The 23054-nt window shown below is 39.9% G+C and overlaps 2 protein-coding genes across 3 annotated transcripts in view; one reads left to right on the top strand and one right to left on the bottom strand.

The window, feature by feature from the left end:
• The window catches only part of LOC308089786 (uncharacterized protein), a 52303-nt gene extending 29487 nt beyond the window's left edge, over nt 1–22816 (bottom strand). For both annotated transcript variants that reach the window (XM_080434707.1, XM_080434708.1), the window contains exons 1-3: nt 22746–22816; nt 5118–5270; nt 1590–1697 (exon numbers count right to left, since the gene is read on the bottom strand). In XM_080434707.1, the coding sequence (XP_080290833.1) occupies nt 1590–1697; nt 5118–5270; nt 22746–22766 (282 nt within the window). In that variant the 5' untranslated portion in view covers nt 22767–22816. The remainder of the gene's footprint in view (nt 1–1589; nt 1698–5117; nt 5271–22745) is intronic.
• On the top strand, nt 7265–7861 carry LOC308090363 (synaptobrevin homolog YKT6-like; the record flags this gene model as incomplete). Its single annotated transcript, XM_080435501.1, has 1 exon — nt 7265–7861. One exon carries the CDS (start codon nt 7265–7267, stop codon nt 7859–7861), a length of 597 nt encoding a protein of 198 aa, XP_080291627.1.
• Nucleotides 22817–23054: the final 238 nt, after the last annotated feature.

Here is a 23054-nt window from a genome sequence, read left to right as displayed (position 1 = left end):
GACCGCCCCAGTTTAAACCAACAGTTTAAACAAATTCTAAAGTCTAATTGATTTTTCCTTTAGAATTTCAGTTAAGTAAAAACTTTCTTTTCACAGTTTTATTTTGTTAGTTTTGTTTTAACACCTTTACCGCCGGGCCCGTAGTTCTACGGGCCGTTAAATCCAACGGTTAAGCGCCGAGCCCGTAGTCCTACGGGCTGCGGTCTTTTCGCGCATGCGCGGTCCGGGTGCACTTTCGGAATTTTTTTGATCCACTTCCGTTTCCGGTTTGATGACAGGAAATAGAATTATTTGGGATCCGGTTTCGACGATCACGCCCGCTCCCATTCTACAGACGAAACTGAAACTCAATTCTCTTCCTGTAGTTTTTTCTCCTCGCATTTCACTGTTTAACGTAATCCGCTCTAACTACAGTCATGGAAGTCCGTTTGACACGCGGTCTTCACTGGGAGATACAGGGAGATCTCGCGGATGTAAACAGACCGTTCACGGCTCAATCTTAAGGATTTTAACAAGATCTATGGCGACATGAAAAAAACAAAAAAACAACAAAAACACCTTGGCACTGGTGAGTACATTATGAGATTAACCTCTGGCGGTGGATGTGTTAATGACCAATAACTCTGTAAAAGCAGAACAGAGATATTGCAGAAACAGTAAACAATACAGGAGGTCAGAGCCATTAGGACAGATAATATTTCTGACACTAGAATGAAAATATAGGACAGACATCAATACAAATGAAATGGGATATTCTGCATAATGACTACTATACAAGTCTATTTTGATGGCAATACGTCCATACTTAAGTAAAATGTTGAATTCAGGACTTTTACAAACTTTTAGTACTTCTTCAACCACTGTCTCAAATGAATGTATCAATGAGTCATCATTATAATAGCATGAATTCAACAGGAGCTAGGAGACAGGGTGGCCCTGTCTCCTAGCCCCCCCCCCCCCCCCCCCCCAACACACACATACACACGCACGCCCCTCCCCCCCATCTCTAACACACACACAGTCTTGACCATCCCCCAACATGTGCACACAAAACACAAACCCAGTAGTGGATAGTAACAAAGTACATTTACTTGAGTACTATACTTAATTACTTTTTTTGAGTATCTGTACTTTTTAAAGATATTCAAAATGGTCAGAAAAGTTTTTTTTTTTAAAGCATGTACTTTTGAATATTTAAGTTTTTTTAAAGCAAGTATTCCAGTACTTTAACTCCATTACAAATTGACATTGTCATTTGTCAAACTAATCAAACGGCCATGAGATTTATTTAGTTTATTATAGGGCATGGATATTAGAACAAGGATAGGACACTAGTCAACAAGAAGTAAATGTAGATGAAATACTGGACGGTATTTTTGGCAATATACATTCACTTTGTCCCTGATCCTTTACTTTCATTTGTAGTTTGAGTAATATTTGATCAGGATTAACTCAAGTACTCAAGTACCGGGGTAACCAGGGAGTACTTTGTCCACCTCTGCACAAATAAGAACAATTGCAAGCATGGACAGTTGCACACACAAGGACTTGCACGTACAAGCAAGCAAGCGCACACACACACTCCCTACCTCTCCATGCTCGCGCGTGCGGCCCTTAGGTGTGTCCTCGGGCAGGAAGTAGAGTCTGGAGCTGGCCAGGAGATGGCGCTGCGACAAGTCCTCCCACAGCAGAGTCACCTGGAGAGAAAGAGAAAGAGAGAAAGACGAATGAAAATACTTTCAATATGTTAACCCATTCAGACCTGAGGCCGATTCTACAAATGCCTTCTAAATCCTAACAGCGTGACAAACGTATGTTGCTATCAGTGGTTCTCAAACCTTTCCATGTCGAGGACCCACAAAATTATATGCATTTGTCCGCCGACCCACAGCTAAAAATATTTTATTCCAGGGACCCCTAGAAGCAAAGATTTGAGTTACAAATGTTCGCTTTAAAAACATGTATATTTTGCACAAATGTTCAGGATTTTTCAAAAATAGCAGATCCTTTTTTGTGGGTCGCAAGTGAATATCCCTTTATTTTCGGTTTCCTAAATGTTGTCATTGATTGTTGTTATTTTGAAAGACTTTCTAAAGATTTCCACAAAAAAAATCAGTTGGAAAGAAATTCAAACATTAAAAATAATAATAATCATTAATAGAAAAAAACTAATGGGTCCATTTGGTTCCATCTGTACACTCTCACAGTTAAACAAGCACTGAGGATCTTACAGTGGAGATATTGGGGTCTCAGAGGTGGAAAAAAGGGGGGTCCTGGCCTGATGTATATTAAACTAGTAGTCTTTGAAATTAAAAAAAGGTTGTGAATCACTGCAATAGCATTGAATACATAGGACCACAATGGTCTTTGAAATAAATAAAAAAATCACACCCAGTGTGAAGTGGGCGGTGTGGTCACAGTGGTCATCACAGTGATGGAAGAAGTGATGGAAGAAAAGTAATATTGTGGACCAACCATTGTACACCCCTAACTTAAAAATAACCATAAATGTGTTTTTTTTAAGTGCATAGTCCTAATTATAGGGCTATGCACATGTGTCATGTTTCACTAGCCAATCACAGTCCTGAATAGACTGTGATTGGCCAATCATGGTGCAGGGTTAGGGGGGTACAATGGTGGCCAATCACAGCGCAGGGTTGGGGGGGTGCAATGGGTGGGGGGGTACAATGGTGGCCAATCACAGTGCAGCGAATGTCGATGTCCAAACCTCACATATAGGGGCGGTTTCACCGCCCAAAAAGGTTGTGAATCACTGCAATAGCATTGAATACATAGGACAACAATGGTCTTTGAAATTAAAAAAAGGTTGTGAATCACTGCAATAGCATTAGCATTGAATACATAGGACCACAATGGTCTTTGAAATTAAAAAAAGGTTGTGAATCACTGCAATAGCATTGAATACATAGGACCACAATGGAAACAAGTCCCCAGGACTTTTTTGTGTTATCCTTTTAGCCTTAATGTCTTACTGTACTTCATGCTGTTTACATTTCTGACTAATAAAGTATTCAATCAAAAAAGTAATAAGTCCATGACAGCAATTAAATTTAGGGCACCAATAAAACAGACAACACACACACACACACACACACACACACACACACACACACACACACACACACCAAAAAAAGTCTAACAAATATAGGTGATATTAATGAAACCAGTTAATTATTAATCATTAATGAATGAATGAATCATGAATGAATACATTAATGTGACGTAACTAAAGCCGTCTACCAGACGACGGGTCATGTACCGTTGTCGGTAAACGAGCTGTCATTTAATCACCGCCGTGTTGAGGGAGTTGTTCACCGTTCAATACTCACTCAGCTCACACAAAGGAACATGCCTTTCACCAGTGGTTCTCAAACCTTTTCAGGTCTCAACCCCCAAAAATAATTATATTTGAACTGGGGACCCCCCCACCCAGACAAGCACTTGGAATTTTAGGAGTTGAGGCATTTATTCTGACATGGTTCCACAGATAAATATTGTAAAAATTGCTGATCTACAAGCTCACAACGCCTCGCAACAGATCTGCTATTTTCACAATTTCTCTTTCTGGTCTTTTTTTTCCTTTTTATTACATTTTTCATCTGGGGACCCCCCCAAAATCATGTGGTGACCCCCCTAGGGGTCCCGACCCACAGGTTGAGAACCACTGCTTCACACCATTGTTTCCCAAACAGTGGGTCGGGATCCATTTTTGTGGGTCGCGAGTGAATATTCCTTTATTTTTTGTTTCCTACATTTTGTCATTGATTGTTATTTTAAGAGATTTTCTAAAGATTTCCACCCAAAAAAAATCACAAATTTTTATGAGTTGAAAAGAAATTCAAACATTGAATAAAAAAAACATGAATACAATTAGTAAGTAAGGAAAAGTATTTCCTTAAATTACAAAACAAATGTTTTAAGAAGCAGTGGAAATAGCAGATCTGCTTTTTTCAATCGTTTTGGGTCCCGGGCAAACATTGGATTTCTCTTTTGAGTCTTGAGCTAAAATGTTTGAGAACCACTGTTATACACAACAGTAGTTCTCTAACTTTTTCATGCCATGGAATTTATTTTGTATTTGGCCGCGGACGGACCCCTCATCTTAAAATGTTTTGTGCCAGGGACCCCTAGAAGAGAAAATTTATGTCAAAGAAAAAATATCTAAATTATTTTAAAAATAGCAGATGTACAAGCTCACAGCTAGTCATCTGCTATTTTTTAATAGCCAATGTATAACATGAACAAAGTGGTTAAAATGATTGTGATGCTACATTAACTACTTTTTGCTGGGGACCCCCTGGAAGCCCCTCAAGGACCCCTGGGGGTCCTCAGACCCCACTTTGTAAACCATAGCATTACAATTTAGCATTTAGCAGACACCTCTTATCCCAAAGTGATTTACAAGTGCGAGATCAGAGCAGACGGCATTGAACCCTAGTCAAGTCAACAAATGGCATGTAAATGTAAATAAGTTAAGTGCAATGATAAACTATTTGCAGTGCTACAAAAGTAATCAGGATGGCAGTTACTTTGGTGCACCAATTTTTATTTATTTATTTATTTGTAACTTTTATTTTGGCTTGTAGATCCGCCGAAGAAATCTAAAAATGACACAGATGACATGCGTTCCCGGTCTTAAAGGGTTAGGCGATGTAATAATTGATAATTGTGACATCAGGCCTACCCTGGAACTCCCCCCAAGGACCCCTGGGCTGTGTGTGAACACACATGGTCACCCTGTTAGCTCTGATGTCTCTCATCAATAAGGTGTTCTCTCTCTCACCCACACAACTGATGGTGACTCTCTCAGTTTCTCCCAGAATCATTTGGGTTATAATTCTGTTTGAACCCATTAAGACCGGGAACGCATCTGTGTGTCATTTTTAGATTTCTTTGGCTATTTTTTGAAAAATCGTGAATATGGATTTTTAAAGGGAATTTTTTTTACTCAAATCTTTGCTTCTTGGGGGGTCCCTGGAACAAAATATTTGGAGATGGGGGTCCGCGGCCAAATACATATCATTGTGGGTGGTCCGTGACATGAAAAGTTTGAGAACCACTGTTAATATAGCAACATAACGTGGGGGACCACTCACCTCTGCGATGCATACTGGCTCCTGGGGGCCACAGCGGGCGTAGTAGAACTCTCCAAGCTTCCACACCTGCACCGGACCGCCGGGCTCCGCTCTGCAACTCACCGACTTGTAGAAGGCATAGCTGCCCCTGAGACAGGAGGGAGAGCCCACCCACTGAGGGGAGAGAGAGAGACAGAGAGAGAGACAGAGAGAGAGAGAGAGAGAGAGAAAGAGAGAGGAGGGGAGAGAAACGGAGTCGTTATTTGACTTGTGGTCCAGAGATTCTGTAGAATAGTGGTTCTCAACCTGTGGGTCGGGACCACCAGGGGGGTCCCCACAATATTATACTATAAAACATTGGCCAAATTGTCAAATAAGAAAGAGGTAAGAAAGAGGCAAAAAGATCTACAGCTCACAACGCCTCGCATGTCGTTTTCATGTCAAAAGGACCATTTTGTCCACGAACCCCATCAGAAAATGTTTTGTGCCAGGCACCCCAAGAAGAGAAGATTTGTGATAAAAAAAACAACAACAACAGATTATTCAAAATCTTTAAACACAAGCTCACAGATGTACAAGCTCACAGCGCGTCACTTTGTGCCAGGCTGCGAGCTTGTAGATCTACTATTTTTGAATAGCCAACATATGAATGGATAAAGTGGTTAAAATGGTTTAACACCCCCCCCCCCCCAAAAGGACCCCTGGGGGTCCCCGGAAACCATTTTGAGAACCCACTGCTGTAGATCGAACATCACATCTAATTTTGAAACATTTTCCATCAGATCATACATTTAAAGCAAAATGTGTGCTAAAGTAGCTGGAAATGATACGAATGATTGCTGGTAAGTAATTGAATCCTTATTTCTCTCACTTGTGTCTTTTTTAATTGTCTTCCCCTCCCACCGAGGTTGCATGCATAACGCCTGAAAAGCCAACATCTTAACCGCTAGCGTCAAGGGGAATTCCGCCTTGGCCGGGGGGAGATATTAGGCCTTTGGTCATCAGACCACTGAGCCTCTACTGCTACACATGGAGAGACGCCATGCTAGGAGACAGGAAACTAGGATAAATGTTTTGGGAAAAACCGCACAGCTGATATGCCCCCCCCCCCCACCTCCATGACTCAGTTTAGACACATTTACTTGTAGCCTCTACTAGAGGTTCGGCCCGCTACATACGGAGTGTCTGTCTTCAGCTAAACCAGGGGTTTCAACCTTCTCAGGCCACAACCCCCAAAATAATTATATTTGGACCGGGGACCCCCCACCCTGACAAGAATTGCAGGAGTTGTTAAGGCATTACATTTTGTTTGACTTGGTTCCACAGATAAATATTGTGAAAATAGCAGATCTACAACCTTGTAGATCGGCTATTTTCAAAATGTTTGCCTCTTTCCTATATTATTTGACAATTTGGCCAATGTTTGACCAGTTTTTAATAGTAGTTCCCCCCCCCCCTTTTTTTAAAGGTATTAAAAAGTCATTAAATTGTCACACTGTCATCTAGCGACCCCCCCACAATCATGTGGGGACCCCGAACCCCTGAGCTAAACCATCAGCTGCCAGCAGTCCAAGGAACGCAGTCCCCGGATATTTTTCAAAATTCGTCAATGACAACAGTGTTGTTGTTTTTTTGAGGGAATTTATAACCCCAGACCCAAAAGTCCTGAAGACTGAGGCTATGGCAAGTCTGGAGCTCTGCAGAACTCCATATTTGGGCAAGAGTGACATCATATTGATGATGACATCAGTGTGGAACTCCATATTCGGGCAAGATTGACGTCACCCACATGGATAGGTCACCAGGCCCGGAGATATATGCAATATCTATCTGCAAGATTAGACCTTCAAGACATCGACCAGTTCGGCTCCAAATACGAGAGAACTCGTTGCCCTACAACGCTGCCTTACAACCCAGATACTCACATTCCACAGATTCGTTCCCACCGATTCTCCTTCTCCCACTATTGCCAAAATTCCATCAGTCCCTGAACAGAGATCAAATGTTTTTTAAAGCTGCTGATGTATAACTAATCAAATTATGAATCAAAACATCATCTAATGTTTTTGACAATAGCAGATCTACAAGCGCACTTTTGTCTTTATCATATATATACACTGTATCTGGGACTGGCATTAGCCTGTCTAAGCGCTAGCTAGCTAGGTAGCATGAAGCTCTATAGCCTCAGCGTCTTCCACAAGGGAGCGACCAAAGCCAACCTCCTGAAGGCGGCGTACAGCCTCTCCTCGTTCAGTTTCTTCCAGCGCTCCGGTGTGCAGGAGTTCATGACCTTCACCAGCGCCCTGCTCGTCGAGCGCTCGGCCCGCGGGAGCCGCGCCTCCGTCACAGAGAAGGACTACCTGTGCCACGTGTACGTGAGAAACGACAGTCTGGGCGCCGTACTGATAGCGGACACCGAGTACCCTCAGAGAGTCTGCTTCACGCTGCTAGAGAAGGTACTGGACGACTTCTCCGGGCAGGTGGACAGCGTGGATTGGCCGTCCAGCAGGCCGGAGACCATCGGCTACAAGGCCCTGGACGTCCATCTGGCTAAATACCAGAGCCCCAAGGAGGCAGACACCTTGACCAAAGTGCAGGCCGAGCTGGACGAGACCAAGATCATTCTTTACAACACCATGGAGAGCCTTCTGGAGCGAGGGGAGAAGCTGGACGATCTGGTGGCCAAGTCGGAACACCTGCGGTACCAGTCCAAATACTTTTATAAGACCGCACGCAAGAAGAACGAGTGCTGTGAGATCATGTGACGCTGCTGCCTATTAACACATTGCCTGCCAAGGTAATCCTTTCAAATCCAACACTTGCCTGCCAAAGGACGTATACATACGTCCTTTCAAAAACAAATTAAGTTTTCAGTGATCACACCAGAGGACGCTCTACACCAACCTATGAATGATCCTTTGACTGCGAGAGAAGGCTAGAGCAAGAAATAACGTCATCCCAGAAAAAGTCATTCCATCCACTCCCATGTTATGAGAAACACATCTAGCTCGGATTTCTTCTTCCAGACTGCGTCTTTTGATGAAAACGAGCCACATTCAACTGCCGATTACAACAGAATGGACGATCGTGGTAAAATGTTTTTGTTCCGGTGGATAGACGAGGCCCTCCCCCCTCCCCCCAGACAGCCTTTGTTTACATCCGTGTCTACATCGTGGCTTCCCTGGGTCTCTGTGGATCGTCAAATAAAGGTAAAACGCTGGCAGAGGTAGATGAATGAATGAATGAATGAATGAATGAATATCTGGCAGTGAAAGAGCACCCAATCTCCACCAAGGCAGAAGGCGGAAGAGGGAGTTTGTTTTCGTCCATCTGTCTTGTCTGTCTGTCGCTGGTGATATTTTTCTAAATCCATCAATTGCAATCATTTTTTTGCGTGTTTATTTATAATCTCAGATCCGCCAGTCTAGACCAATGTTTCTCAAACCTTTTTCATTTCAAGGACCCCCAGTTTGATATGAATTAGGCCACAGACACCCATTTATCTCTGGGACCTACACTCTGAAATCCTCAGTATCAATTTACCAAATGGACCCTTATGGGTCCATTTGGTTCCATTTATACCATTTATACACTGTTGGAGTTACAGACCCATAACTGTCCATTTGGTTCCTAACTATCAATCATTTTGCTGGGGACCCCCTAAACCTTGTGTTTTTTCATACATGAATGCCCTACTTGATCATACTACAGCGTCACACAAAAGCATCAGAAGTAGCAGATCTACAAGCTCCAAACATTGCACGATTTATTTATTTGAAACCTGAAAAGTAACCGTTTTGGTTTCCACCCGACAGAGATATGATGTGTATTTTCCATTAATACAGTGTTTAACTGTAACTGGCTCCACTTGTATATTGGGCTTCAGTCTCATTTCAAAGTTCCTGTATTAATACAGGCGTTTGATTAATAATCGATCAGCAAGCTGTCCTGGTTTTGAATCCAGAACAGAAATATCTATACTGAATGTCCACTATCTTCCAGAGAGGTGATATTATTTTCATACAAGCAACTCTGAGAGTTTGTTATATAGTAAAATATTAAACAAGGAACAGAGGAAAATGTTAAAAATTAACTGCTCAGAATAACTGATATAGTAAAGGCCTATCTCACTCAGCTCTGATAAACTCTCACAATAGCACTGCAAGATTAACGCATATGAAGAATAGATTATTATAAAATAGGGTAACCTAAAATAGAAATAGAACCGACTAGAAATGGATGGAATGTGATGGAATACTCTTTGGTTTGCCTTAGGCCTCACTGTGATAAAAACAGACATATCCTTCTGCCAGACAAATTCACAAAATCTCTATGCGTGCATGTGAGTTTATCTGTCTTTCGTGTATCTCGAGGGCCGTCCGACCGATCAACCTCAAACGTGCGTGCGTATCACCGAGGACACGAGGGAGTGGGGTGCCCGGCGACAAGTCGGTTGGAAATGTGGTTAACGACGAACCGACAGACATGCCCATATATGGGCATAAAAAGGGACACAGGCAGATACAGAGGTCTCCATGTACAGAATAAAACAGACAGACAGACAGACGGGTACAACGGGTACCCTGACAACGGGTACAATGGTTATTGCATAACTGGGTGGGGCAAGCGTTCCCGACTTGCATCGTTTCCTAGTAGGCCAGCACAGGCCTAGTTACAATAAAATATAGTGATGTCTTTTTTTAATTCAAATAAAAAATACACCAGGAGGTGAAAATCCTACCAGCATCCATCCTTATCTATGTCTCTCAGATTCCTGCGATATGACGGATTATATCATTTTGAACGTGACCTTGACCTTCGACCTTTTCAATCCACAAGTCAATCATCTCTACAGAGCAGCCTACTGATGGATCATTCCCGTCAGATTGAATAAAGATCTACCCATTCCTTCCTTATTTTGCCAACAGAGTGAAGGACAGACAGACCGACAGTCAGACAGACAAACCCGCTATTACATGACCACAACAGAATTCTTTTTTTCCCTCCAATCTATCTTTAAGCTTTTTTTTACTCCCAATTTGCCAATTCCCAATAACCCCAACAACACCCCCCCCGCCCCCCACACACTGCTGTGCGTGTCTCTGCTGACCTCTACAGTAGGTCATGTGGGAGGCTGTGGAGGAGCGCGTGTCTCCTTGGATGCACATGAAGTCGCTTCTTTTCACCTGACAACCAGGAGTTTCACCGGGAGGGTGCGACACGTGCGAGGGAACACACCCACAGACCTAGTTCTTCTCCCTGCTGAACCAAGCTGACAAGTGGTTCTCAAGATTGGGGTCTGGAGAGCCCCAGGGGTCCTTTTAGGGAGCTCCAAGGGGTCCCCAGCTAAATTTTTGTACTTCGGCTATTCAACAATAGACGATCTACAAGCTCACAATGCAAAATAGCCAACATACAAGCTCTAAATGCATAGTATTGTGACGGTTGAGCTTGTTTATTGGCAATTTCTTATAAATGCAGAATAATGTTTTAACACAATGTTCTCTTATGAGGGTCCCCTGGCACATCATCTTTTCAGATGGGTGTCCAGACAGACTTTTTTGAGAACCACTGCTAAAGGAGGACAGAGAATGGCCTCCCCACCTGGGCCTCCTCACCTGGCTTCCCAGCCTTGAACATGGCCAATTGTATTTGTTGGAGCGCACAGCCAAGCCGGACGCACCACAGAGGATTTGAACCCCTATTCCGGCACTGTGACAAATAGAACTCAGTAGAACGTATTTTCTACAAATGTTTTTCTATTTCTATTCCCTGCCTCTTAAAACCAGAAGACAATTTAACCCATTAAAACCGGAAAAGCATCTGTGTCATTTTAGATTTATTTGGCATTTCAAAAATGACAGATCTACAAGCTCATAGCGCGTAGATCTGTTACTTTTGAAAATGTTTGCAAATCTTTGTATATATATTTTAAAGCGATTTGTTTTTACAAAAAACCTTTGCTTCTGGAGGCCCCCTGGAACACAATATTTTGAGATGGGGATCTGCACGAATAGGCTATACAATTATAATACATGATTGCAAACTCTTCAAAGAAAAGGGCAAGTATTTTATCCTGAGTATTTTATAAGCAAGAAATCTTCATATAATTCAAAGTAAAATACTGCATCATGTGTGTTCCTATAATGACAGCGGTCGTGTTATTTAGTAAACATGACCGTTATTAAAAGAAAGTATTCTGCATTTCACCACTTCAACACTCAGTTCTGAGTGAGCACAAACACAGAATGCCTCATTTTCTAAATTAAACCAGCCTGAATATGTAATTGGCTTATTCAGCATTCAAGGCATTTTTCAGGCCTTGAGTGAGTGAACTTGTTTCACAGCAAAGACTTTGATGTACTGGCACAGTCTGTGACTTCACTCTTCCCACAGTAAAAACATATTATAGTTATAAATTAGTTTATGCATTTTGTAACACAGAGTGTACAAATGGAACCAAACCGGACCCTTGTACACTCTCAAGAGTTCAATTAACACTGTAAGAGTGTTGGGTGGAGTGTAGGGCAGTGGTGGGAAGTAACTAAGTATCTTTACTCGAGTACTCGACTTAAGTACAATTTTGAGGTACTTTTACTTTACTTCAGTATTTCCATTTGTCGCTACTTTGTTATGGATACTGGTGAAGATGATCAAAACAAAACTAAACTAAACTCCATTACATCTCAAAGGCAAGTAAAATCTAAAATGACACAGATGCTTTCACGGTTTAAGTAAATAAATCTCAGTACATATAGTACTCAACCAATGTTGTTGGCTGAGTTTTCTTCTATAATGTGAAGCTTTAATATGAATGAACTCATGTGAAACACAGAGGAACTCACTTCCTGATATGATTTCCTTTTACCACAGGGGACGGACCGACACTGACAGCAAAGACAAAACAGGAAACTCCAGTAAAAAATTATAAATATATACACAAATATATTGTTGCCGTCGAGCAGAAACCTCTTCTCCATATTCTAACTTGGTGTTTTTTTCGTAAATTAATGCCCTATACTTGATCATACTACAGTGTCACACCAAAGCATCAAAAGTAGCAGATCTACAAGCTCGAAACGCGGCATGAAGCGTTGCGAGCTTAATGCCGATCTGCTACTTTTGAATTTTTATCCTGAACAGTAACAGTTTTGGACATATGAGGTTTCCACCCGACAGAGACAATATACGAAACAATTTGTAATTTTGTTAATTAGTCACAGTTTTGTTTTACTTTTATAACAATAATAAATTTATATACCAAGAATTGATATATAATTATTTTAGTTTATTATTATTATCAGACAGATATATCTTCATAAACCCAGCCAAAAAGGAGGAGTCAAGTCGAGTCAAGTCAAAACGGAACAATGTCAACACAACCTGAACAAACACTGGAAACAGAAGAGAGATTTTAAAACAAGTGTTTTTCAGATTGTTCTGTGAAATATTGTGTTAGTGTCGTCCATACACACACACACACACACTCAGAGAGCCTGGACACGCTCTCACATGACAGCAATCAACCAGTTGAGCAGTAATCAGTCATCTGTGATTCACTGCAGCTGCATTCCTCCAACATGGACTGACTGACTGACTGACTGACTGACTGTAGCAACACTGCATGTTACTGTAGTATTATACCACAGCTGATCAGGGAGACAGGGAAGGAGAGACAGACTGACTGACTGACTGAAGCAACAACACTGCATGTTACTGTAGTATTAAACCACAGCTGGGAGGGAGACAGGGCAGGAGAGACTGACTGACTGACTGTAGCAACACTGCATATTACTGTAGTATTATACCACAGCTGGGAGGGAGACAAGGCAAGAGAGACAGACTGACTGACTGTAGCAACACTGCATGTTACTGTAGAATATGCCACAGCTGAAAGCCTGATTTATACATGGTAGCGTGCCGGTGTTGTGCTCATAAATAGCAGATCTACAAGCTCACAACGCGTCACGAACATGACGCGTTGTGAGCTTGTAGATCTGCTATCTACAGCATGCAACACCATGGGCTGCAATTAAGCATACATCAGGCTTTAGAGGGAGTCAGGGCAGGAGAGACAGACAGCAGAGAGGCAGAGAGAGAGAGAGAGAGAGAGGGAGAGAGAGAGAGATCAAAAGTAGGAAAGCTAAGCAGGAAACACTGAGAGGGAGACAGGGTAGGAGAGAGACAGTATAGGAAAGCTGAGGGAGACGGTGTAGGAAAGCCAAGAGTCAGACGGGGTAGGAGAGACAGACAGTAGGAAATATGAGAGAGAGACAGTGTAGGAGAGACAGACAGTAGGAAAGCTGAGAGAGAGACAGTGTAGGAGAGACAGACAGTAAGGCAGCAGAGAAGGAGACAGTGTAGGAGAGACAGACAGTAAGGCAGCAGAGAAGGAGACAGTGTATGAAAGACAGACAGTAAGGCAGCAGAGAAGAGAAAGGAGACAGTGTAGGAGACAGACAGGGTAGCAGAGAAAGAGACAGTGTAGGAGACATACAGGGTAGCAGAGAAGGAGACGGTGTAGGAGACAGACAGGGTATCAGAGGTGTAGGACAGAAGGCTGTGATGTGATTGGATGTCAGAGCAGAGCTGTGATGTGATTGGCTGTCAGAGCAGGGAGGGACTCATGTGGTTTGGGATATAAAGGTCTTGTAATCCAGGGCTGCCCCGGTGGATCACCGGTGGCTCACCTGGTAAGAGCTCCCACCTCACAGATAAGACTATAGTCCTTCCCGTTCCCACAGCTGTGCCGGGTTCGAATCTGACCCCAGGCCCTTTGCTGCATGCATGCAGTGGAAGAAATACTCCGATTTTATACTGAAGTAAAAGTAGCAATACCACAATGTGCAAATACTCTGTTACATACAAGTAAAATACCTGTATTTAAAAAAGAAATACTTAGGTAAAAGTATAAAAAATGTTGGCATCAAGAATATACCAACACTCTCTCATTATGAATGGCCCATTTCACAATTCCTTTCAACGTTTTTTCCACACATTTGTCGAACTTTTTCAAAAATAGCAGACCGGCTATTTTTGAATAGCTGAAGTATAAAATAGTTCTTAAGTGGTTAATATAGGTTTTGTAATCATCTGAATCTACAAAGTAGAAAGTAAATGTACTTAAGCACAGTACTTGAGTAAAGTTACTAAGTTACTTTCCACAACTGGCTGCATGTTATCCCCCCCCTTCCCTCCACCCTTCCTGCCTCTCTCCCTCTCCCTCTTTAAAGTTGAAATGCCAAAAAATAAACAAACACAAAGCAGTACCAGTACATGGTATAATACCGGCGATTTTAAATTAAATTAATCCTTATGAAGAGGCGCCAAGTAAAACTGAGATTAAACCGCATAAAGTGTCCCTATTCTGGGGTCGGAGAACATTTGGCACGTTGCGAGCTTGATGGAAAACTTTCGGCTAAAGAGATTTGGTGTAGAGGTAAAGTTAAAGTAGGGAGCCTAGTATAGACCCCTGGGGGACTCCAGTCAACCAAAGATTAGCTACTTCAAAAGAAGCTAAAGCTAAAGATATTTCAGCTTTTCTGCCATTATGGCTTACAGTTTTTTGTTCAATATCAAACAGAGGTGGTGATACAAGGTAGAAGCTTCTCTCACCAGACTGTACCTAAAAGATAATCGCTGTTGTCGGGCAGTTTTTTTTTCGTAAATCAAAGCCCTACTTTATCATAAAAGAGTGTCGCACAAAAGTAGCGAAAATAGCCGATCTGCACAATCTGCACAAAATCGCGAGGCGTTGTGTGCTTGTAGATAGGCTATTTTCACAATTTTTAAATGTTTTTAAAAATAATAATAAAAAAGGAACTGTTATGTCCATATCGTCACCTGACAGTGACGATATGGACATTTCTCTGAATATAAACTTTAATATTGAACATAAATTAAAGTAGGGGTCTTCAACAGGGGGTACGGGACCCCTAGGGGGTCCTCAGAGTTACTACAGGGGGGCCACCAAATCTTTGTGTGATAGGATCATGTTTTTTACATTAACCACTTCAGCACTAGCATACCTATTCTGAGTGGAACATTAGCCAAAAATTGCAGATCTACAAGCTCACAACGCCTCGCAGAGTCTGCAATTGTTGGCAAAGAGGTTTGGTGTAGAGGGGGAAAAAGAGCAGACTAAGTATTGACAGTTCAAGTGGTTAAATGTCTGAAGGGTTAGGGTTAAATACACATGAATCCAACATACACTGCTGTCAAACAAGTCTATGAAGTTGTCTAAGAAATCTATGATTTATTATTTATTTGCAACATAATGTTATACAATCTGTAGTGGGGGTCCCTGCTCATCTGTCTCTCTCTCCGCTAAGGGGTCCTTGGCCTGAAAACATTGAAGACCCCTGAATTAAAGCATTGCCATAGAGTAGAATACCTCATAATGGACACCATCCGACTGTAATCAGGCACCCAAACTACTAGGGTGCTTTTGGTTTAGTTTAAAGTTTGAATACTAAGGTAATTTGATCTTTAATGTAGCGAGTGAAGTTTCATGTCCCCAAGCGATGTGATACCCATTACACGTATGCATTTTAAAGAAGTAAAACAGTCAGTCAGTGGGTGGAAAAAGTACTCACATAGCAAGGTATTTCAGTGTAAAAGCCCTGTATTAAAAATGTCACTTGAGCAAAAATACAAAAGTATTAGCATCAAAATATACTAAAAGTACCAAAAGATCTTTCAAGATTTGTCAACATTTTTCAAAAATAGATCAGGATCAACGTATAACATGTTTTTTTTAAAAATAATATTATTACAATATTTTTATGGCTTTAGTAACAAGTTACTTTCTAGATTTACAAAGTAACTTGTAACTAAAGCCATCAAATGATTGTAATTTAGTAATAAAAAGTACAATATTCGTCTCTGGAGATGAAGTGGACAAGAAGTATAAAGTATCGAACATTTGAAAACACTCAAGTAAAGTAAAAGTTAACCTCCAAATTGTACTTAAGTACAGTACTTGATTAAATGTACTTTAATTACATTCCACCACTGAATGCATTGCAGTCAATAAGGAGGAGTTAAGGCGGTGCCACCTCAAATACTGAACAAACACAAAGTGTTTGGGAGTCACGACTCAGCTCTTTAATCCTGTACAAGATATACAATTACTGTCTATATGTGACTCAGTACCCCAGACTTCTGAATTCAACATAGGACCATGCTATGGTCTCTCTCTCACACAACATAGGACCATGCTATGGTCTCTCTCACACACACACCTTTTTTGAGTCATTCAATAATCGTCGAGATTTGCTGTTTTGGGGGGGGTACAAATTGGGAAAACAGACGATCTACAAGCTCACAATGTGTTACGATTAGTGATGAAAAAAGTACTACTTTTTTACTTAAGTAAAAGTATCAATACTGCAATGTAGAAATACTCTGTTACAAGTAAAAGTCTGGAATTCAAAATGTACTTGAGTAAAAGTATTGGTATCAAAATGTACTTAAAGTACCAAGAGTAGAAAGTACTCATTATGCAGGATGTCCCATTTCAAGTTTTCTAATGTATAAAAACCTTTTGAAAATAGCAGATCTACAAGCTTGTAGATCCATCTAAACTTTGGCTATTTTCAAATAGCCAAAGTTTAAATAAGGCTGAAGTGGTTAAAGGGATACTTCACTTTCGGGCCGGGGACACATTTAAAAAAAATATTAAAAATAAATGAAAAAAGTTATGGAAAATTCATGGCCCCCTCACACATTAGTAGGACACTGCGTGTCGTGAGGGGGCCATGAATTTTCCATAACTTTTTTCATTTATTTTTAATATTTTTTTTAAATGTGTCCCCGGCCCGAAAGTGAAGTATCCCTTTAATGTATATTTTGTAATTATAATCTAAATCTACAAAGTAACTAGTAACTATAAAGTTTTCAAATAAATGTAGTGGAGTAAAAGTATAATATTTGGATCCGAGATGTAGTAGAAGTAAAAGTATTGGAAATACTCAAGTACAAAACTGTACTTAAGTACAGTACTTGAGTAAAAGTACTTAGTTTTCCACCACTGGTTGCGATCCAATGCGTTGTGCGGTTGTAAATCGCCTATCTTCACTATTTTTTAAACTATTATTTTATATTCGATTATTTTGTATAATTGATTAATTTGGTTAATTGTGTTAATCTGCTGGGACTTGGTCCATTTACATGTCCTCCATCTATTGAAATATTACTCACATGCCAGCTGACTGCTACTTCCACAAAACTACGTCATGCCAGCTCCATTCTTAGATATTGTGGCCTATTTTTACCCTGTTTTCATAACAGATTATGCATTCTTCTCAGTGTTTTCAAATTGAGCAGCTCTCCATTCTGTTGATTGGTTTTATTTATTTCTGCCGCTGGCTCTACCTTTGTCTCCCGATACGATCAAGTTTCCATTTGGTGTTTAGTGGAGTTTTATATATATTTTTTAAAACATAGCACCTGGTGGTGAGGTTACTAGGTGACCTTCAGAGCTACACGCTCTCCCCTGCTAACCTGGGATCAAACCCACAACCTTCTTTCCTGATCATGGGTTCTGTCAAACTTTCCTTGAGCAAGGCAATAACCAGTGGTGGAAAAAGTACTCAAATATTTTACTTAAGTAAAAGTATCAATACTGCAATGTAGAAATACTCTGTTACAAGTTAAAGTCCGGAATTCAAAATCTACTTGAGTAAAAGTACAAAAGTATTAGTATCAAAATGTACTTAAAGTACCAAAAGTAAAAGTACTCATTATGCACAATGTCCCATTTCGATGGAAAGTTTTCAAATGTATAAAACTCTTTTGAAAATAGCAGATCTACAAGCTCATAACATTTTCAAATGGCCGAAATGTATATAGGGCTGAAGTGGTTAAAGTATGTTTTGTAATAATAATCTAAATCTACAAAGTAACTAGTTACTAAAGTTTTCAAATAATTGTAGTGGGGTAAAAGTACAATATTGGCCACTGAGATTTAGTGGAGTAGACGTAAAAGTATTGAAAATTGGAAATACTCCAGTACAGTAAAAAATACCTCAAGATTTAACTTAAGTACAGTACTTGAGTAAATGTACTTAGTTACTTTACACCACTGGCAGTAACTAGAGCATGACCGATATAATGGTTAAGCAGATATGTCGGCCATTATTTGTTTTTGTGATGACGTCGGCAATTATGCAGCCCATGTGTCTTGAATTTTTACCTTTAAGCATTTCTTTCAAAAATAGCCGATCTACAAGCTCACAACATGTTGCGACGTGTTGTGAGCTTGTAGATCGGCTATTTTTGGATATTTTTTTAATAGAGCTTATGGAGTTAATAAAATAACCTTCAGTTCATGTGTGTATTTCAAATTTACTTTTGTGCTTGTTCATTGTATAATTCAATTTAAATGTTCTTGTCATACTTAAGAGTAATATATAATTATTTTTATTTATTTATCAATGTATTAGTCTTAATTGTTATGTTTCCTATGTCCTCAAATTTGATCAAATCTAAGTTTTCAAGTCTATGAGAAAATGTTGCACGCAATATGGGTCAAAACATCCCAAAATGGGGATCGGACCCATACATTTGGCATGGCTCAGGCTCTGGTACCAACTGAACCCCTGCCTATTCACTCACTGCCAATGTGATGGAAAAGAGACTGTTATGTCTCTGGTTGTCCTTGACCCAACAAATTCTTAGTCCATTAATAGTCACAGGAATGTGTCGACTAATCAATTAGTTGATTTAATCAACAAATGTGTAAAATAGCGTTTTCCTGCATACAATCCTGCAGACAGAGATCAGCCTTTCACAGATTGGTGAGGTTGAGAACGGAAAACATTCACAATGTCGAATTCACAATTATATAGACTGGATATACAGTAACCCTTCAATTCTACCAGAGATGTGAATTTGAAAATAGCAGATCTACAAGCTCACAACGCGTCGCATTGCCTCAAAATTGTACTTAAATACAGTACTTTAGTAAATGCACTTAGTTACTTGACACCACTGTTCATTACCATTTCAATGACACACTGATTGGCATTTGATTTGGTGTGAGCTCAGGAGACACCCCCCCCCCATAAAACACACAACAGTATAAAAACATAAACAATTCACCTAATATATATATAAAATATATATTTATTAAGCATAAAAAACTAATCAACTAACATCATCTAGGTCAACTACTAAGACCAAACCGAGCAATGGATGGACTAATAATCGACTGAGGGGACAACCCTATCGTGATGTAGAGTAACATATACTCAACTACTGTACTCGAGTACTACTGTACTTAAATTTTGAGGCATTTTCTTTTTTACTTTACTTGAATATTTCCATTTTTCTATACTTTATACTTCGACTCTCCTGCATCTCAAGAGGAATATATTGTATTTTTCACTCCACTGCAATCATTTGACAGCTTTCATTACTAGTTAGTAAGTAGTTTACAGATTTAGATTTTTATTACAAAACATACATTAATCACTTGAGCCTTTAAGCCCCTATACTTATGCTATTCGAAAATGGCCGATCTAAAAGCTCACAATGCGTCACAATGGAAGAATTTGGACATATATATTAAAATATATATTAATATATATTATATTAAAATATATATTGAGACATTGAGTGAGCACTAAAAGTATATTTTGATGCCACTACTTTTTTACTTTTATTCAAGTAAAATTTTGAATGCAGGCCTTTTACTTGTACATGCAGGCCTTTTACTTGTAAGATAGTATTTCTATATTGTGGTATTAAGACTTTTACTCAAGTAAAACAATATCCGAGTACTTCTACCACCACTGGTTATGTCATATGGAGATAGATGTGACGTACACAGCTGGTCAGGCAGAGAGGAGGCAGTCTCCATTACTGTGTGTCCCACATTAAAATAACAGGGCTAGCGTATATAGGCTCAGGGCTAGCATACAGCTCAGGCAGGGTGGGGCCTCCCTCCCTTTACAGCTGCTATTCATTTGAGTTATGATAGAGGGACATTAACACACATTACATACTACATATACACTAAATATGTATTTATAGAAATGCTTCTTCCATGTGTTCTGGTAGCATACTCCCCAGAAATAACCCCCACCATTCACAGTCACACATAGCCTTGCTTTAAATATGGTTTCTAAAATTAACCATTTCACCCAATTTGTCTATCTCTATCTAGTTTAAGAGCCACGCGCCCACAAAAGAGTCTTCTTCATAGTTCTATCCAGTGCTCCACACTCCACAGCAAATTGAATATGTTCTGAACTGAGGAAAAAATTTTCATCTCTCTCATAGAAATGTTCATATCTCTCCCTTTTTAAAATTTAAACATCCTTTTAAATTGAAAATTAAATTGAACAAACGTTGAATTCCATTGGAGTCCCTCATCTACGCATCTCCCCACAAAATAAGTCCTCTGGCATTCTTTAAATTAGTTTTCTAAAAATGTATAATGTCACCCAATCTGCCATTCATACATCTACCTCCAACTACAGAGTACATGATTAAGGATAAAACATTTAATATTTTGTGTTTTCTATAAACTGCATATAGGGGTACCGTCTGAGATATATATATATATATATATATACACACACACACACACACACACACACACACACACACACACACATATATATATATATATATATATATATATATATATATATATATATATATATACACACACACACACATATATATATATATAACCCCCACACAATATACATATATAGCCAACACACAGTCTATCAATACCAGTCTCTCTCCAACGGCCACATGCAGAAAACTCCCCCCCCCCATGCTGCAGGGGGGACGGCAGGCCACTGCACGTTGGAACGGGAGCCAACTAGTGGTGAACAGGAGGAATGGCTCCGGGGGAAACCACATAATATAAGACCAAGGCTAAGCAGGCAGGCAGACTCTCTCTCTCTCTCTCTCTCTCTACTCTTTCCCCCCCCTTTCTTCTCTAGTCTCTCTGTCTCTGCATCTCACCCCCCCCCCCCCTTCCTCTGGCTCTCTCTCTCTCTCTCTCTCTCTCTCCCCCTCTCTCTCTAAATGTGAATATAGAATTTAAGATGGAAACCCTAATCTGCCACCAGGCTTACGTCAGTTCTCGTGATGTGGAGCTGGAAATGCAATAAGAGTTTCAACAAGAGAGGGAAGACAAATATATAAATATAGCCTAAATGATTATTATTTATTTTTTTAAATAATGATATTAAAAAAAAAATAATAATAAAGAAATAAAAATGTATAGGCTTAGTAGCCTATATGTGTCTTTAAATAAAAGGGGGTTAAGGCACATTGAGTCCACTGTAGCACAAACTGACCTTGTATCATATTATTCAAAACATTCTTTTCACAGAAGGGGGGGTGGGGGTCAACCCAAACCTACATACCATCACGCTTCGATAATACCAGTTTTTTATTATTATATCCCAATAATATTAACCAGCTTAATCACAATATCACCACAAACAAACGCGATATATGGGGAAACATTTCAAATATCAGCCCCCAGTAATGCGTAATACGTCCCAAAATAAATATATAGTAGAGCCTCTTATATCGTGTTCTAGTTTAAATTTGTCGACAAACTCAATATCGCTCAATATCGCCCTGTGTGTGTGTGTTGTGTGTGTGTGTGTGTGTCCTTGTGAATATTTCAACATAATCTAAATCCTCGTCATTTCATTTCAAGCCCAACCAAAAAAAAAAAGTCCAGAGACGATATTTAACATTCTTAACTTAAGCTTCCAGCAATTAGACAGCAGACAAAAATGTCGGGGATTTATGCTCATATAATAATATCAATATGCTTCACATTAGTCTCTCTCTCTCTCTCCCTCTCTCTCTCCCCACAAATATTTAATATCACTCTGAAAATTTTAACACAGCGATTATTTTTGTTTTAGCAAAAATCAAGTCAAAACAAAAGCAAAAAAAATGATATTTTCGACTTTCCGTCGCCTATATCGCCCGGATGGCGTTAAAAGTTATCATGTTATTAATGTTATCACGGCGTTTAGAGGCAGAATTAAATGTTATTTTATGTGGAAATGTTTGGTTGGAGTCAGAAGAGAGGGTGGGGGTTGGTAAAAAAGAACACACACACACACACAGTCACACACACACTATTCTGTCGACACGACTCTCACACACTCTACACACACACAAAGAAATTAATCATTAACCGAAAATATATGATAATATTAAAAACCAGAGTGTGAACAACAATGATCGGAGCATTCTGCACAACATCCGTTGTCATTTATAAATATCAGCCAGCCATATATTACAGAATATATACAATAAAATATCATATAATTGTGTCGCGTCTGTCTGTCTGTCTGTGTGTCGCTGGAAGAGGAAAAAAAAAACTTGAAGACTTTTTGTTTGAATAAAAAGTTGTGTCTCTGCTATAAGTCCTACATTCTGCCACCACGGCCAGGCAACGGCGATATTTCTACACTGGAAATTATTTTAATTTCAACGCCGGCGAAATAAAATGAAAAATATATATACCCAGGCTTTGATATTGTAATATATTATCCACACAATATAACCTGTTGTTATATTTGATATCAACAGGTCAACCGTAGCGATCGTGAGTGTTAAAATATAAGCATGTTATTAGAAAACGATTAAATATTTTACCTGGATCGCCTTCTGCTCCATTGCAGTCCTACATTCCCCTTATTATTTCTCTCTCTCTCTCCTGTTTCTCTCTCGTTCTCTGTGGTTCTCTTCTCTCTCTCTCTCGTTCTCTGTGGCTCTCTCTCTCTCTCTCTCTCTCTCTCGTTCTCAGTGGGTCTCTCTCTCTCTCTCTCTCTCTCTCTCTCTCTCTCTCTCTCTCTCTCTCTCTCTCTCTCTCTCTCTCTCTCTCTCTCTCTCTCTCGTTCTCTCTCGTTCACTGTGGTTCACTGTCTCTCTCTCTCTCTCTCTCTCTCTCTCTCTCTCTCTCTC

The sequence above is a fragment of the Gymnoscopelus braueri genome, assembly GCF_963280865.1.
Source record: "Gymnoscopelus braueri genome assembly, chromosome: 8".
Taxonomy (NCBI): domain Eukaryota; kingdom Metazoa; phylum Chordata; class Actinopteri; order Myctophiformes; family Myctophidae; genus Gymnoscopelus; species Gymnoscopelus braueri.
The sequence above is the reverse complement of the archived record's forward strand: the minus strand, read 5'-3'. Positions and strand labels throughout refer to the sequence as shown.